At 48.8% G+C, this 16409-nt stretch overlaps 1 protein-coding gene across 6 annotated transcripts in view; it reads left to right on the forward strand.

Annotated features, from left to right (window-relative positions):
* NIPBL (NIPBL cohesin loading factor) overlaps nt 1-16409 on the forward strand; it is a 2053700-nt gene that overhangs the window by 684703 nt on the left and 1352588 nt on the right. For all 6 annotated transcript variants that reach the window (XM_069627143.1, XM_069627142.1, XM_069627145.1 and 3 more), the window contains one exon: nt 15481-15657. In XM_069627143.1, the coding sequence (XP_069483244.1) occupies nt 15481-15657 (177 nt within the window). The remainder of the gene's footprint in view (nt 1-15480; nt 15658-16409) is intronic.

Below are 16409 nucleotides of genomic sequence, written 5' to 3' on the forward strand. Positions count from 1 at the left end.
AGCCTTAGAAGGGATACATCACTCACCGTAATGGTATTTCTGATGCTTGTATCTGCTTAGATTCACACGCGCCCACCCTTCCTCCTCTTGGAGAGAAGGTGCATGGATGTTTAAATTAACTTTATCTGATCTTATCTGCTTTAATATAGCTGTACTCGCGCTACACTTCATGCTACCTCATGTTAGAAACAAAACAATCTGAGGGACCTCGACACGTGAAGGACCATGGGTACCGTGGATGTCACATTAGGGTTTGTATTACTGCCACGACATCCCTTTTCGAGTTTCGAAAACCACGTTAATGCCCTGCTGCTGCCACTAGGAGTCGGGCTATGCACAGCATGTGAATCTAAACGGATACAAGCATCAGAAATAGTTACGGTGAGTAATGTATCATACATATTCATTTTTGACAGCCCTACAGTAAAGGGCTGTATCAGCCACTTATGACACCTAATAGCCCAAACTAAAAAGGAATACAAATTCTCCCAACAAAAAATAAAATGCACACACAGCTTCACAGAAGTGTTAATATGGTTTGTGTCTATTTGACCTAAAACATTTGACCTAATCACATTTGATCGAATTTATTTGACCTTCTTTTCGGTCTAAAATGCAGGGGGAGACCCCCACCCCTCTTCCCCCTCAACCTTTACTATACCCTTACCCACCTCCATATATATATATTTAATAAAATTTGACAGAAAAAGTCACAAAAATGCCATCAAATATTTGCAGTCCAATATCTTTTGGTCAATTATGCTAATACCGTTAATATCAATAAAACACGTAGAGCCATAGGGAGAAACTATTCGCCAGCATTGGATCTTTCATAGATTCACATGCTGTGAATATTCCCTGGCGTCCGGCTGGGCATCCTCGGTTACCTTTAGGTTTCCCTTGCTGAAAGCAAGGATAACGCTCTGTTTTTAGGGGGTCACCCTCCTTGCGGGTGCTTTTGGTCCCCAGCAATGGGACCTCGAGTAGCTAGAGACTAGTTACTCCTCCCCCAGATTCTAACCACGGGTTAAATCTCATATCTTTGCATTTCTCTATATGGAATGTACACAAAGCTTGATATCCATTTATTGAAGGAACTCTTCAAAACAAATAAAGACTTCATTGACTGCAGAAGATCGTGTAATGATCTACAGATAAGTGGGGATGGAGAGGAAAACCCTTGTTTAAGGCCTGTGCCACCTTTTGCTGTTAAAGTGTATGCTGGGGACAAACCTATGGATTGTATATATTGTTTATATCCCCATCAGACCGTCGAACGTTGCAAGATCTGTGAAGGGCTTTGCTAATAAACCTATAAGGACAAACCGTCGACTAGTGTTCTGGTTAAACGAGGGCAGTACCCAGATTATCCCTCTGACGTAGAATCAACGAAATGCATGGTGATCCCCAAAGAGAAGCACCTACGATCTAGAGAGAGCCAGTTCGGAGGAGAGGCAGATGAATCCTAAACACTGGGTCAGCCACGGCTACAAGCTGACTAGGCAGGATGTCCCCACAGTGCGAGAGAAGAGGCTTTTCAGGGCTCCAGAAATGCTGTAGCCACCAGGAAAACAGTCCTCATCGGACAAAAGGATTCCCAGCCTGTCGCCGAGCAAGTAGATGGCAGAAAAAACCAGCATGCACAGTAAACCCAAGTTCGTGGAGACGTCTATGGGGAAAACGTTTTTAGCGACGTCAGGAATACAAAGTCTGGTGCGGCATACTAGATTACCCGGGCAGGCCTAGCTGACCTCTGCAGGACATCACTCGAGTACAACCAGCACATTGACAAGTGGTCGTCGGTGTCGGACTTCAGAGAAAGGCAGCTTATCAACGATAGAGCAAAAGATACCACAGGTGCAAGATACCACCCCGCAACCTACAAAAGCTGTCCCGTCTAAGGTTCACGCACTACCGCCGGCCCTCATACTAGACAAACCTTAAGAACAGTTTGGGCTCTTGCAAACTTTGCCCATCACATACTCTGAGGTCATTCCAGAGGAAATATTGTAGCACAAGTAATGGTACGGATTTCGAGACACAGCATGAACAGTAAATGGCGGTAGCCTTCTTTTTTGTTAAAGGGGGGGGCTGGTTCTAGAAGGCAAAGTGGGTATCAAGAATGAAAAGGAATAGACACCAGTCTGTGTCTCGGCTACGCATGCGTGAGAGCCGAGACACTGCACTTCTACGTTGCAGTGAGACACACAACTCTAGGACACATTTACAAGCGTCCACCGCAGTCTTGTTGCTACAATCAGGCAACTCTAGCGCCATCTAAGACTTGCCCCATGGTTTTTCAACCATTTGATGTCCGTCCCCTTCTGTGGACTTCTACCTACTACGCCACACCCTGTGACCATCAACCGGCCTTGTCAGGTAGCTGCTGCGCACTGGAGACTTCCGCAACTGTACGCAAGACAGTCAAGATTCCTTTTCGCCTCCCTAGACATTACTAACTAAAAATGAACAATTGTACAACTATTAAGCTTATTGTTGTCCTGAAAGTCATCTCACCACCAAGACTTTAGTGTCTATAATACTTGTATATGATTTACTAACACTAACCTGAGTCTCTAAGCTAGAAACCCCAATGTGAATGGATTGTGTCCTCCAACATATTCCACATCTTTGACATGTAATGTCCACAGCTGTGCACTTAGGAAACATTTTCGGCAGAGGGCGTCCTGCGTCGATGGAGTAGGGTCAATGTCCCTCGAAGGCCTCCGTCGAGGGCGATGTCTCAGGATGTTATAAATAGGACGCATGGTGTCCGTAGCCTCAGTTCCGTTTTTTCCGTGAACGTGTTAACTTAGTGAGACTCAGCGCATATTGTGTGTTCATCATTAGGATGTCTTTCTCTCCGACCCCTCCGACTCCACGGTCTGGCTTCAAGACCTGCCGGACTGCAAGTCGAAAATGTCACTCACCGACCTCTCTCACCGCATTTGTTTGTGGTGCCTGGCCGAGTCGCAGGACACCGACGACTGCTTGAAATGCCAGTCGCTGACTGCCAAGACCTTGCGGAAGGGGAAGCTCCATGTAGGTAGGGGCTCTAAGCCTGTTAAGTCCCAGACGTCCAAGGGGGTTTCCACCGATGACTCAAGGGGAAACTCTCCGCTTCGGAAGGAGTCCCGGGGATCTCGGTCCTGGAGTGGTTCTTGCCACTCGTCTTCCTCGTACCGGCACTCTAGGAAGAGCCATCACCGGTCGCCTTCCCCGTCGTCCTCCTCGGATGGTGCCTCAAGGAAGGTTACGTGCCCTACGAAGTCCTCGACTCCGGAGGAATGGGCAGCGTTTAAACAATCCATGTTAGCGATTTTTCAATCGTAGGGCACGGGTCCGGTCGCGCCAACTGATGAATCCGGCTAGGATCGGTCTCGTACCATGGCTCGCACGCCTTCAGGATCGGGTACACAACGCGACTCATCGGGAGCCTTCGAGGTCCCGTACGGACAAGGATTCGAAGAATCGAAAGAGACGTGTCTATTGGTCTCGGTCCTCGTCTCCAGCGTGACCGCAGCAACCTATTGAGGGCTCAGGGCCAGTGTCGACTCGTTTGGCGCTGTGTCCGACCAATTCAGACATCGACGCTTTGCATTTGTATCAGCCCACTGTGCCGTTGGCACCTGTGCGTTTGCCTTAGATGACGAGGTTAGCTCAAGGCGACGGATTTCCGCCAGGATGTACAAGCCAAGGTGTTGGACATGCCGTTTGACGGGAACAACCTGTTTGGGAAAACGGTGGATGAGTCCTTCCAAGCCATCAAGGCGGACACGGAGACAGCTAGGGCCCTAGGCGGTCTCCGGCAACGAAGGCCGTCCTTTCGGAGCACCGGAGGCAAGCAGGGTGCCTCCAAGGGATTTGGCGGTGGCTCCTCTACGTACTGCCAAGCGGCCCGCTCTTCGTCACAGGAAGCCTATAGAGGACGAGGCAAGTCTGGTGGGCCCCGCCGTCGTCACCAGGGAGGCCAAGGCGGCAAGGCGTCCTCCAAGAAAGATAGCGGACAGCGGTGTCGGGCCCCCACCGCAGCACACCGGTGGGAGGGCCGGCTAGCGAAGTTCGTCAGCGTGTGGGAGTCCATCTCCACCGACCATTGGGTGCTGGACGCCCTGGCCCAGGGGCACGCCCTTGAATTTCTAAAAATAAGTGCCCCCGCATTCCACCCGTGGCCAGGAAGGAAAATCACGTCCCTCAACTGCTATTGGAGGTAAGGGCGTTGCTCAAAAAAGGTGCCATCGAGCTCATCCCGAAGAGGCTCCGGAGTATACTCAAGGTACTTCCTTGTGAAAAAAGACCGGAGGATGACGCCCCATCCTGGACCTGCAACGACTGAACAAGTACATCAAGGCACAGAAGTTCCGGATGGTCACCCTCCAGCACGTGCTGGGACAGCTGGAGGAGGGCGATTTCTTGTTGGCTTTGGAGGATGCGTACTTCCACATCCCCATTCTGAAAGGACACCGAAAGTTCCTCAGGTTCGTGGTCCAAGGACGGCACTACTAGTTCAAGGCCCTCCTGTTCGGATTGAAATCAGCACCCAGGTTGTTCACCAAGTGCCTCGCACCAGTGGCGGCGCGGCTGTGCCTGCAGGGGATCCACGTCTTCCCCTACCTGGACGACTGGCTCATCCAAGCAAGGCCAAGAGAGCTCGCCGTAGACCACATAGCGAAGACCGTCCAGCTGCTCACGGACCTGGGATTCTCCAACTTTCCCAAATCCCACCTGGTTCCGTCGCAAGTCGCACTGTTTCTGGGAGCCAATCTCGACAGTGGCACGTCTGGCCTTGCCGTCGGAGGAAAGGACGAAGGCCATCCTGGGCAAGGTGCAGCGTCTGCTGGCCACAGACGTGGCCAGGGTGAGGTCCATCAAGTCCCTCCTCGGGATGATGTCCTCCTGCATATATCTTGTGCGCCTGTGCAGGCTTCGGATGCGCCCTCTGCAAGAGTTCCTCGACTCCCGCTGGATCCAAGCGACGGGCAGCTTCAAGGACAGGATCCCACTCAACGAAACCTTCCGACGAGCGATCTGGTGGTGGGGCACCCGCGCTCCTCTGACGGCGGGCACAGACTTTCAGACCTCATCCCACCCGATAACTGTGATGGATGCCTCCCTGGAAGGGTGGGGAGCGCACACCGGAGAACTTCACGCGAGAGGCCTTTGGCTCCTGGAGGAGAAGACGCTCCACATCAACATCCTGGAGCTCCGTGCAGTGTTGTGGGCCCTCGGGTCCTTTCTCCCGTCCCTCAAGGGCAAGGTGGTGAGAATTTTCACCGACAACACCACCACGATGTTCTACATCCGGAAGCAGGGAGGAACCAGATTCCCAGCCCTCTCCAAGGAAGCCCAGGACCTGTGGCATTGGGCCGTCACCCAAGGAATGTTTTTGGTGCCCTTTCATCTGGCAGGGATAAAGAACACCATCACCGACTCACTCAGCAGGGAGCTGCGCTCGTGCCACGAGTGGGGAACTACGTCGAGATCAAGTGGATCGACTCTTCCGACGATGGGGAAAACCGCAGATCGACCTGTTCGCGACGGCGACAAACTCCAAGTGCCAGAGGTTCGCCAGCAGGTTTCCCCAGCCGAGGAGAATGGGTGATGCTTTCTCGTTCCCCTGGGACGGCCTGTTCCTATATGCGTTCCCGCCGTTGCTGCTCCGACTCGTCAACCAGCTCGAGGTCCCGGTGCAGGATGATCCTCGTCGCACCGGCGTGGCCGAGGCAGATCTGATTCCCGGACCTTCTGGACTTGTCAACGTCCCCACCAGTCAAGCTGCCGACGGACGCGGATCTTCTCTCCAGAGAAGGAGGCGCCATACTTGACGACCCGGAGTCGCTGAACTGGCAGGCCTGGCTCCTGCAGCACTAGAGTTTGGAGGGTACGATATCCCGACTGACTGCAGAGAGGTCCTTGCAAAAGCCAGGGCGTCCTCAACTCTCAAGTGCTACGGACATAAGTGGAAGAGGTTCTCTGTCTGGTGCCGTGCACAGAAGATTAACCCTCTACGGATTACGGCCCCTCAAGTGCTGCCGTACCTACTGTCGCTGGCCAAGGCTGGACTGGCTCACGCCTCCATCTAGGTACATTTGGCTGCGATCTCCCAATGCACCAGAACTACCGGACGGGCGTTCTTGTGGTCCCATCGCCTGGTGAGGGAATTTATGAAGGGACTGTTCCGATCGTTCCCGCCGGTGAAGGCCCCTGCCCCGGCGTGGGAACTCAACGTGGTGCTAACCAGGCTCATTGGGGTGCCATTCGAGCCGCTGCATTCGGCACCGTTGAAGTTCCTGTCGTGGAAGACTGCGTTTCTTGTGGCCATCACCGCCGCACGGCGAGTGGGCGAGATCCAGGCCCTATCCTGTAAGCCTCCATTCTTGTCTTTTTACGACACACGGGTGGTGCTGAGGACGCACCCCTCTTTTATGCCCAAGGTGTCGTCGGACTTCCACCTTAACAAGCCCTTGGTGTTACCTGTTTTCTTCCCGTCGCCTTCGTCACCGGCCGAGAGGACTTTGCACTTGCTGGATGTAGCTAGAGCGCTGAAGTTCTACGTGGACTGCACAAAGAGTTTTCGGAAGACATCGCAGCTTTTTGTGAACTTTGGACCTGTGAACCAAGGGAAGGCTCTCTCGAAGGCTTCCATTTCCAGATGGCTCTCCGGCTGCATCACGCACTGTCATCGGTTGGCAAACCGACAGTTGCCTGGCCGTCCGAGAACCCATTCGACCAGAGCTGTCGCTGCTACCACGGCTTTCTTGTCTGGTGTGCCCCTGCTGGACATCTGCAGGGCTGCTACGTGGAGGTCGACGCACACCTTCATGAGATTTTGCTACATCGACCGGGATTCCAGCGAGGAGTCCAGGGTCGGCCCAGCGGTTCTGCGCAACCTGTTCGCCTAAGGTGAGCCTGGTGAGGTAAGAACTGCTTAATGTGAGTTTTGATGTAATGCTTAATGTTGAGCATTTTTTCCACCTCCCGTTGGTTGTGCATGTGTGTACTGCTATGTGTTCTTATATTCATGAGCATGTGAATCCATGCCAGACCCCATGCTGGAGAATTAACAAGTTACTTGCCTGTAACTGTTGTTCTCCAGCATGGGTCTGGCATGGATTCACATGCAAACCCTCCCTCCTGCTCCTCTACGGCTCTTTACTTGGTCATACTGCCACTTTGCGTGCTACCAAATCTGAAGATGGCTGCCATAGGCGGGGCTTAGGGAGAGGGCAGTCATTGGCTGGGTGTAGTATGACCCAGAGACCAGTGATTGGTTACTACTGAGAAAGAATGATCAGAAACGAAACTGATACTGATTTTTTCTTTACCGAGGATTCCCGGCCTGACGACAGGGAATGAGCATGTGAATCCATGCCAGACCCATGCTGGAGAACAACAGTTACAGGTAAGTAACTTGTTCCTTCCGTGCCATTGGACGATAGGAGCTGCATTTCGAAGGGTCTTTGCCTGATTTGTGGAAAAGGATGATCTTCGCTTCCTCCATTGAAGCAGAGATCCTGCCTGTGCACGTGTTGAAAAGGTCTGTTAGTGTTGGGGCTAAGATTAGAAGGTGGCAGGATAGTCATCAGGACCCAGTGATTTGTTGAGTGGGAGGTTTGCTATTACTTGGAACACCTCTTCTTGTGTGGTATTTGGTTCCAGCTGGTCATGGTCCAGGGTGGGGATCTTGTTCATTTGAGTTGTTTGTGAATACCCGAGTTGTACTTCCTGATCCGGATGGTTCGATGTGTGGAGAGCCGTATAGTAGGAGTGAAATTGTGCCGTTATGTCCTCTATGGTCGTCAACCTATTCCGTTTATGGTCCTCCACCCCATTATTGTTTGGGCCGCCTTAGTTTGCCATAGCTGTCTGGCTAGGAGTCGGTCTGCCTTGTTCGCTTTAACTGAATGTCTCTGCTTCATATGAAACAAACTTTTTGCTGCCTGTTGGGTGTGTATGAGATCTAGTTTGCCTTTTGCTTTTCTTAATTCGCGTAAGGTCGGGGCTCACGTCATTCTCCATCAGTTTCATTGCGTCTCCAACTTCTAATTCAAGGTCTAGTTATGTTTTCTTTCCGATTTTCTCGGTGTGCTTCGAGCAAGTTCATTTCCCCATACAATGTTGCTTTTAATGCATCCCAGGTCACCTCTCCACAGTTTAGTGCAAAAAAGTATTTGATTTTGTGTTCTATGTCATTGCTGACCTCCGGATCTGACGGGAGCGCTTTGGGGAATTTCCATGTCCACAGTTTGGGAGCTTGCTTGAGAAGGGTCAGGTCTAGGGTTATCGGGGTGTGATCGGATATCGTGATAGTGGGTTTTGATATGTAATATGGTGCCTATTAACGTGGGCGAGCTCCAGTAGTAGTCCATTCTAGAGCATGACTTATGAACATGGGATTAATGTGTAAAGTTGGTTTTCTCACCTTTCAAGGTAGGCCAAAAATCTCAAATCTCCTTTTAGGGCTAGTGTACGAGTGGGGGTTGAGCATATTTTATGGTGGAGCTTCTGTCTCTTATTGGGTTCCATGCAATGTTTGTCTCCCATCAGGATGATCTCCCCATTGCTACAATTATCTACTTCTGTCGAAACCCCTCTTGTCCTGTGTTTGGGGCGTAGATAGATGCTACTGTCATAGTTTTTGAGCCCATGTGGATGGTTTACCAGAATGTAGCGGCCCTCCCCGTCAGCTTTTGTGTGTAGGATCTCTATTTGGGTACCTTCTTTTATCGCTCGAAGGACTCAGTATCCAAAAATTGTGCAAGCAGAAGATCCAGTCTGATTTTCAGTTTGTGACGGTCTTATTGCTGAATGTGTGTCTTGTAGGGCAATTATGTCCGGTTGGTGTGTCCTGAGTAGGCGTTCTAACTTCCTCCTCCTGACCTAGGTGTTTAAGCCCCTGACATAAACATTTAGGGATCTGAACGTATCCCTATTGTAGTCCTGCATATCCAGTAGCGTGTGTTTGATTGCTCTTTTCTGTGTGCTGCAGTGTTTTACCGCGTGTACTTGTGTTCTTAGCTTGTTTCCGGTAGGTCTTGACCATTTCCCTTCCCTCCTCCCCCAAATCATCCACAAAACAAACTTAACCTCATCTCTCGTTTCCTCCTCCAGGTGTGGCCCACCCTCGCTATTCTTCCCAAGGACTCGGTCCTCAGAGGTGGACCACTATTAAAACCTGGAGTTTGTGCAGGGTTTCCTAAAACCCCAGTTATCTTGTCTTTGTACGGATTCCAAGGTGTTGCTCATGTGACCCAGCTCGGCCATATGCTACCTTTGTCAACCACATTGTTCCTCCGCTGGGGTGTCTGCTGATTTTTCTTTTTTCCGGATCGGTTGACCGGTAGGGTCTTTCTTGGTTTTCCAGTGGCTTCACTCCGGTAGGGCCCATTCCCATTCCCATTCCCATGTCCTGGGTCCCCATTGGGCGTGTGGTCGTGCCGAGATTGGGTCTGGTTGTGGGTCAGTGTCTATTCGCATTATTTGGGCCTCTTCTTTTGATGTCATCTGATGCGGTGTCCCCTCCCAGCTAAATAGGCGACTGTTGGGCAGAAACCTGTGCAGTTCCCTTAGGGACCACTGCAAAAGGCTTAGGACAACAGGTGTTGGCAGTAAACCTAATTGGTAGCAGTCTGCACCACCCAGATTTACCTGCTAGCTGTGGCTGAGCAGTCAGACTTCTCTCAAGAAGAGTTAGGCAGTATATAGAGTATACACATTAGGTACAAAAATACAGTAGCACAAGCAAACACTGACCAGAGCTTTGGTCTAAAAGTATATAATTATTTATTTAAAAACACACTTGTAAAAATACACTAACACTAATATGGAAAGAAAGTTCAAACACAGTCACTATCAATATATATATATATACATCCCTGATTACTTATTGAACAAGTCTTAGTTAAAACACCACTTATTTGCAGAGAGAGGTGAGCGTGTAACCTAAGATGACGCTCCAATAAGTTAGTTAAAAACGGAGGGAAAAGGCAGAATTAGGAAATCACACAATACCAACACTTTTAAAAGAACCGCAGCAAGTCCGGAAAGGCAGAGTCTACTGTAGAGCAAGAAAGTTCATAGGCCAGGCCCACTCTTGGAGACAGCAAGGCGGAATGTGTCCAAGATCACACAGTTGAGTTATACTTTAAGTCTTGGCAGATAGTTCAAAAGGAGTTGGATCAGTTCAGAAAAAGTTAGTTAACAGGTCCCAGGTCACCCCAGGATAGAGAGTCAAGGATTTATGGGACACCTTGAACAGTCTGTTGCAAGGGACACCAGGCGGGACACAGTACCTGAAATGGTGAGAAAGCTCCAGCGGGGGCAGTTGTTCCTGGTAGCGGGTGCAAGTCGGTGCTTCATCCAGGGGAAGAGAAGATCTCGACATGGAGGAAAGCTGGAGGTCGTTGCACTGCCAGGGAAGAAGCCAGCCGCTGAGTTTCCCGGTTAAAAGGTACTACCCTTTTATTCGCATTAGTGGTGAAGCGTGGCTATCCGGCCGCCGGGGTGCTTGTCACGGGCGATTCGACCACGAGACGATCCAGGAAGGCGAAAAAGGCGAACTGGTTAACCCCACCAGTTCAAAGGAAGAAGACTCTCCAGGATGAAGATCTTCTCTGTCGTCGGGAAGTGGTGAGGCGATTCAGCAGGGCTCCACCGGTGGTGTCGTTGCAGGTCGGCTCAGCTTCTCCATCTTCGGATTCTTTGGTCCTGTGGCGACTTCTGAAGTTCCAGTCCCCAAAGCCCTGCTTTTATGCAGAAAACCCCCATTTACTAGTCCTAGCTGTCACTCAAACATGCTAAGTGGTGAGCCGGACGGCTCATCACTGGGCCAATCACACAAGAGTGCGACTTGAGTTGCCGAGGCGACTCAGTCCAGGGTGCCTTAACCCCCCTCCCACACATCCTGTAGACCCAGACAGAGTGGCACCACTTTTGGAGGCTTCTGTGCAGAAGCCCACCAAAAGTGGAACAAAGGACTCGACTTGGGTTGGAGTTCCAGAGGCGAATTAAAACCCGAGTCCTGGCAAAAGGGCCCAACCGGGGAATAAATATTAAATAAATAACCCGGCGGTATCTTTAACATTGCACCAAAAAAAGTGGTGCGCTTTAAAATGAATGGGAAAATCCCATAGGAAATATTCCAGTGGAATATTTTGCGTGGTAACCACTGCCACCAGCCAGAAACTCGACGAGGTGGGATTGCACAGTGCCCCCTCGTAAAACAGACCCAGGGGCAATCTAATTACCCCTACCAGTACTTCCACAATAGGATGGTTTGTACTGGTTCTGTTCACAATTTAAGACTATTAAAGTCAATGGTGACTTTACATGCCCTGGGATACAGTAGTCAGTCCCAGGGTATGGAGTCTGTTTGGGGCTCACTATGACACCCGTGTGTTAATGCACTGAGGGTGCTGTGTAACACGCATCCCAAAAACACATGAAGCCCTATGGAGTAAAAGACCCCATAGCCCATAAAACACATTACAAAGTCAAAGGACATTCTCAAATCATGCCTAAGAGTGGGAGAAAAAGTCTCACTCTTAGCAGGAGAAATAAATAAACCCCAAAAATCCAGCAAAGCTGCTGGGCTACTCACTAGGTTTGGGAAATTAGCCTATACAGAGAATTCTCCCTAACAGCGACCGAAAGGGGAGGTCCACCTGTAGGGTATTTTCTTGGAATTTAGGTGGCCTAGGAGTTTGCTTCTTTTTTGAAATGTCGTCTGTGATAGGTCCTGATAGAGTTGGATTTCTTTGCCATTGAAGGTGATTGGTTCCGCCCTTCTGGCTCGCTGTAGAATCATCTTTTTGTGGGTTGTTTGACAGGGCTGTTAGGATGTCTCTGGGACTTGAGTCTTGAGGTGTTTTGCGCCTAGAAACACTTCTGTAGAGGCGCGTCATACATGCCATAGCATATCCGGGTCCAGGCATTTGGGACCAACTCTATGAACTCTGTCAATTGGGATATCAAGGTCACCATCTGCATCCAGGAGGTCTTTGAAGATGTTTGTGACTACTGTTTACAGGTCCGCGTCTTGGACTGTTTCCGGGAAGTTGCTGATCTGGATTTTGGATCTCTGTGATTGGTTTTCAAGGTCCTTACACTGTTGCACGTTGTTTGTAGCCCGTGCCGGTTGCTCCAGTAGCTCATCTGCTTTTGAGTTGTCCTCGGCTAGGTCATGTAGAGCCTTCTGATTCAAATCTGTTCTTACTTCCAGCAATGAGACATCCCATCTTATTTCAGATAATGCTGACCTGAATTCCATTGTAAACGTATTAAACTGTGCTTGGAGGGAGGTGGCTAGTTTCTCCTGGAAGTCCAGGAAGCGGCATTCCTTGTCTTTTGACGCCACCATGTTGTGGTCCAATGGATCAGGTGTAGTCTCCTGGGGATGGTGCGCACGATCTAGGGTCTGCTGCACCCCTCCGGAATGCAGCCAGAAGCTTTGGATCGGGTTGGCAGCTAATGTTTTCAGCTACGTGAGCAACCGTTGTGTTTTTCTCTTTGGGGCCTGGCACAGACTGTCTCCCCAGAGGGTTTGTCTTTGTTTATTGAAAGTTTGTTTGTGTGAGGTGCCGGATTTATCCGACCGGGGACGGGGGGGGTCACTTATGGCATAGTGTGTGTGGGCGTCCCAATGTAATGTTCGGTTGTCTTTGGGATTTCTTATCCTGGTGGGTCTTTCCTCCCTGTTGTATCTGCTTGTATTGAGTTGCTGCTGTGGAACTATGCAGGCCCCTCAGGGGTAGCCTATTAGATGGGGCTGCTCTTCTCCATCTGTGTCATCTCAATGCTACGTTTTTTAATGCGTATGTAAAGGTCCCCTTTATCTGGGCCCCCCCGGGGCTGGCATTCGTTGTGGGGCCTCTAGTGAGTCGCTTGCAGTGTGGGAGTTAGTTCCATAGGGCGTTAGTAGCTTGTGCGATTCTGCGGTGGGTCCCCTCCCGCTGGGATGTTTGAAGTGCTGTGCCTCCCCCCCTGCTTTGCGTGGGCTTTTCACGCAGGAGAGGGGGCGGCTCACCTGGGGTTTACAGAGCTTTCCTTGGTGGACCTGTTTGTCTAACAGGGCGTGCTGCCTGTAGTCGTAGTCAGTGACAGTTTTCCTCCTGCGTCCTCTGTTATGTGGCCCAGCTGGAAGTCTGGGGGGAGGGGCTACAATTTGTGCTTCTCACTTTGGGCGTAGTGCCCTCTGTGTCCCAGGGCTCAGTGTATGTAGGCGAGCGCAGCAAGGTGTTTCACCCGATGAGGGGGCGGGAGCGGTTGTCTCCCGTGGTCATCGCTTCAGGGCTGCTTTCCTCCCTGTTTTCCGGCACAGATCTGGTGAGTTTTCTACGTGGAGGTCTTGCGCCTTTCTGCTTTTGAAAGTTGCAATCGTGGATAGCGAACTGCATGCTGATTATCGTCTTGGGAGACCGCTGGAAGGAAGCGGTACACCTCACCTGCTATTCCCACGCTGGTGTGTGGGTAGGGGGCAGCTAGTGCCGAGCAGGGCTTTTTCGGAGGACAGAGCCAGGCGTTTCATGTCCTTGGTGGATGTCATCCATATTGGAATCAGTGCCTGTAATTGAAGCATTTATAGAGGGAGTCAAGAAATTATGCCCATCATTTTCTAATCCTACTCCTCGAGGGGACCTAAATATTGTACTTGCAAGTCTCATGAGTGCCCCTTTTGAGCATATGCACAAAGGCGGTCTTAATCATCTCACTTATAACACTGTTTTTCTCTTGGCTGTTACATCTAACTGAAGGGCGAGTGAACTGCAAGTACTATCAGTACAAGATCCCTTTGTTGTTGACCACAAAGACAAGGTAGTACTACGCACACCCCCCCAGGTTTTCACCAAAATGACTAAAAAAAACCTCAAAATTCCATATGAACCAGTCCTTAGAACTGCCTGTGTTTTTCTAACACCCCACAAACGCAGCAGAAAAGGAGCCTTCATACCCTAGATGTAAGGACTGTCCTGTATTATCTATAAAAGACTAAAGATATCAGTAAAAACTGACATTTCTTTTTTTTCCATAGCCACAGGAAGTGAAGGTGACCCAAACTCTAAATCGACTGTTTCAAAATGGATTGTCAACTGCATCCAACTTTATTCTCTTGCTAAGAGAATGTTGCCTTGCCATTCAAGCCTAGAGCACACGCCAATCTAGGCACAGGAGCAACTCTAGCTTTCATAGCAAATGTGCCCTTAGATGCCATTTGCAAAGCTGCTACTTGGAATTCAATTCACACTTTCACCCAACATTACTGCTTAGACACACATTGTAGAGGTGATACACAAATAGGACAAGCAGTGTTAAAACATCTGTTTGCAGCGCTACCTTTAAATAACCCACCTCTGTCTCCATGTACTGCTTGCTTATCTATGCAAAGCATGCAATTCAAAGCAGATCCAGAAGCCTCAGAAGGCATACATTACTTACGGTAATCGTATTTCTGATGCTTGGATCTGCATTTACATGCACCCACCCTCCCTCCCTCCCTCCTTTGCGTTGAAGATTCTTGGGAAAACCATATAGTTTACACACCTCATCATCACTACCAACTCTCCACACTTATACTTACACTCCCTCTTGTCAGAAACAATCTGGGGGAAACTCGACGCATGAGGGTACATGGCCACAGTTTACGTCACACAAGACGTAAGATTACAAACCCGCCCAGTAGGCGTCCCTTTTCGAAGTTCGAACACTTCATGTGCAGTACTTTGCGCCTACCACTAGATGTCGACCTATGCAAAGCATGTGTATCTAAGCAGATACAAGCATCAGAAATACGATTACGGTAAGTGATGTATGTCTATATATAATTTTGCTCTAGTGTAGTACAGCCATGGTTAGGTGGATAGATATAGTTCCAATACAATAAACACAGTTCAGTTAAGTAAGCCAATTGTAATTGACGTTCCTAAATGACCTGCTCCCCTCTGGAAAGTATAACCTTAACTGCACTGCCATGTGTGCACCTTGGCGTGGCAGGCATATATAGAGGCCCTGTAATCTAGATATAAATTGCTTTCTTAAAATCCTAACTCTGTACACTGAAGTTAACAAAAATTCTGCCACTAACAAATGTGTTCCACAAACCCGTTTTGAGACCTGCACAAGTTAATGGATCATTTGGTGTACCTTACCCTTAGCCTGAGTGACTTAATGTCTTTCATGGGCTATATACAGCATATGCCCCAGAATAGGACTCATTGGGGGAAGAAGTGAAAGTTGAAAATGATGATGGAACACAGCAAACATCAAGCCTTTGCATGAGAGTGCCAAGACTGTATCATTTGTCCCACACAGCATCATTCCATGTAGCTCCTTGTCTAGCATCCTAATCCCTTATCAATGTCAACGTTGTTTTGTATAGCACACAGCAGCCTTTACAGTGTTACTGCAAAGGATAAGATAAAAGGTATGCATGTGCTCATATAGGTGCATCCACTGATGATTTAAATTATCATAATTCATTTATAGCTTCTAGGAAAAAACAGAAAAAAAATGATGACAAGGCATGGGAATATGAAGAAAGATCAAGAAGAGGCTCTGGTGATCATAGGAAGAGTGGAAATGATGGTAGGAGGAGCAAGTATCGTGAGCGTAGCTCTGAAGAGTCTGATATGGAGGAATCTCCTCCTCCCGCCTTGAGTGATGGTAAGCAATCTGTAAATGTCTAACAAGTGTTGACAGGTTCAGCGGATATAGATCTTTTAAAACCTAATGCCAATATTTGCTTTCTTGTTTGCATGCTTAAAAGTTGCGATACCCATCTTTTTACTGACTCTGCTTTGAGATAGACATTTACTGCCTTTGATTTTGCACTGTGAGCAGACTAGCTCTTATGCGTGCATGTCTTTTCTTCCAAGTGTACATTTCAGGTGTTTGTGTTTTTTTTTTTTTTTTTTTTGCCGCACCACTGGCTAGGTTTGACACCTGAGCAGTTTCAAAGAATATGCTTTAAAATGAACACGCAACAGCACTGCTTTTCTGATTGAAAAAGTGGTCAAAAGCAAGCTTACTTTCAATTATGAAATAAGTACTCATTTGACCTAGGCTTTCCTCTTATGAGGCTAAACATTATAATTCAGGGTGATAATACCGTTTAAGCATTGATTTAAATATTGAGTGATGGGGACTAGAGAGGGACCTAGTTTAGTTAAATATACGGTACATGTGCTAAAATGTCAGGTTTACCAATGTAGTCTCTTTTTAATTAACATATGCTAAATATTTACTGTCTGTGCCTTAGTCCACAATCACGTTTGAAATATTTGTTGATCAAGTTTAGTCCGAATCGAACCATTAATTCTTTTGTACATTGATGACCGTACCCATTAGGATGGTGTTTTGCTCTAAGTTTAGTGATTTGAACAAGCCTTTTGACTAATGGATGCCATTTCTGTAAT

This window comes from Ambystoma mexicanum, chromosome 6p, assembly GCF_040938575.1.
Source record: "Ambystoma mexicanum isolate Mex_15411 chromosome 6p, UKY_AmexF1_1, whole genome shotgun sequence".
NCBI lineage: Eukaryota > Metazoa > Chordata > Amphibia > Caudata > Ambystomatidae > Ambystoma > Ambystoma mexicanum.